Source organism: Aplysia californica, unplaced genomic scaffold (assembly GCF_000002075.1).
Source record: "Aplysia californica isolate F4 #8 unplaced genomic scaffold, AplCal3.0 scaffold00026, whole genome shotgun sequence".
Taxonomy (NCBI): domain Eukaryota; kingdom Metazoa; phylum Mollusca; class Gastropoda; order Aplysiida; family Aplysiidae; genus Aplysia; species Aplysia californica.
The window spans coordinates 1,573,311-1,574,520 of record NW_004797296.1 but is presented as its reverse complement, the minus strand read 5'-3'; the positions used below and the strand labels follow the sequence as shown (position 1 = coordinate 1,574,520).

Sequence of the window (1,210 nt, the reverse complement as noted above, 5' to 3'; positions counted from 1 at the left end):
CTTCTTCTTCTTCTTCTTCTTCTTCTTCTTCTTCTTCTTCTTCTTCTTCTTCTCCTTCCTTCTTCTTCTTCCTTCTTCTTCTTCTTCCTTCTTCTTCTTCTTCCTTCTTCTCCTTCTCCTTCTCCTTCTTATTCTTCTTCTTCTTTGACACAGCACTAAAACAGGTAAATATTCGCCACCTTTTAGGCCAATCATTACTCGCACAGACACTTCACCAGTATGTCCTCCATATTTCACCAGACGTTTATTTGTACAGTCTAATCAATGACTTTTGAACTATTCTTCCACAGGCAGGCCTGACCCTCACTTTGCTGTCCGGAACTCTCCAGAATGGGGACACCCGCCACCAGACCCAAACCTCCTGTCCCCGTGGACAGTGGGTGGGCCTGGTTTGTGATGTTCGGTGCGTTCCTCAACCAGGTGGCTCTTGTGATGTTCGCACGGGCACAGGCGTTGCTGTTCATAGAGTTCTTACGAGTATACGAGGCCTCTGCCACTGCCACAACGCTTGCCTTCGGAATGGTGCCCGCCTGGTTTGCCGTCGCCAACATCAGCGTTTCGTCGTTTTTCATGAAGAGGTAGAGTTATTGAAGCATTATAATATGCTTGAATTATGTTAGATCAGACACTGTTATAACCGTCGCTCTTTGCTCTTAATTAAAGAAAGAATTTTCGCTGAGCTCGTGCTCATCATTAAAACGTCCTCCCAAATGTAGGGCAAATACCAGTCTCGCTCTAGATTTTGTCCTCAATTTGATTCCAAAAAGGTCTACAGACCCTTTTTACCTCTAGTACGAGAAAGAATCAATATTTCCCAATTTACTAGTTGGGTGTCTTGCTCAACCGTCGACAATTTAGATCATTAAAGAAGCGGGCTTCTACTAAGCATATCGGGGCCAACTCGGGCTGAAAGGACTACATGTACAATGTCTCAGTCAAAAGACCAAGATATTCAATAAAATTTTCCGGGCAAGTGAATCGAATTCAGGTCAGCTCCGAGCAACGACTAGGCACGTAATGTTGAAATATATTTCTTGTTTTGCTCTTCTCTCGTTCAGCTTGCATTTCCAAGTCCTCTTTAAGCATCCAAGTTGTTCAATAATTCATGTACGGGATCCTCTTCCACGTAATGAGTCCGGTTACAGCTTTACTGTCTTACCTTTGGATGGAAACCGAGCATACCTTAAAGCCATCTGAATCATGTCCCCCC

At 44.1% G+C, this 1,210-nt stretch overlaps 1 protein-coding gene across 1 annotated transcript in view; it reads left to right on the top strand.

Moving 5' to 3' along the window:
- The window catches only part of LOC101853219, a 15,507-nt gene that overhangs the window by 11,881 nt on the left and 2,416 nt on the right, over positions 1 to 1,210 (top strand). Inside the window, exon 2 of the mRNA XM_005091146.3 lies at positions 291 to 578. Within this exon, the coding sequence (XP_005091203.1) occupies positions 331 to 578 (248 nt within the window). The 5' untranslated portion in view covers positions 291 to 330. The remainder of the gene's footprint in view (positions 1 to 290; positions 579 to 1,210) is intronic.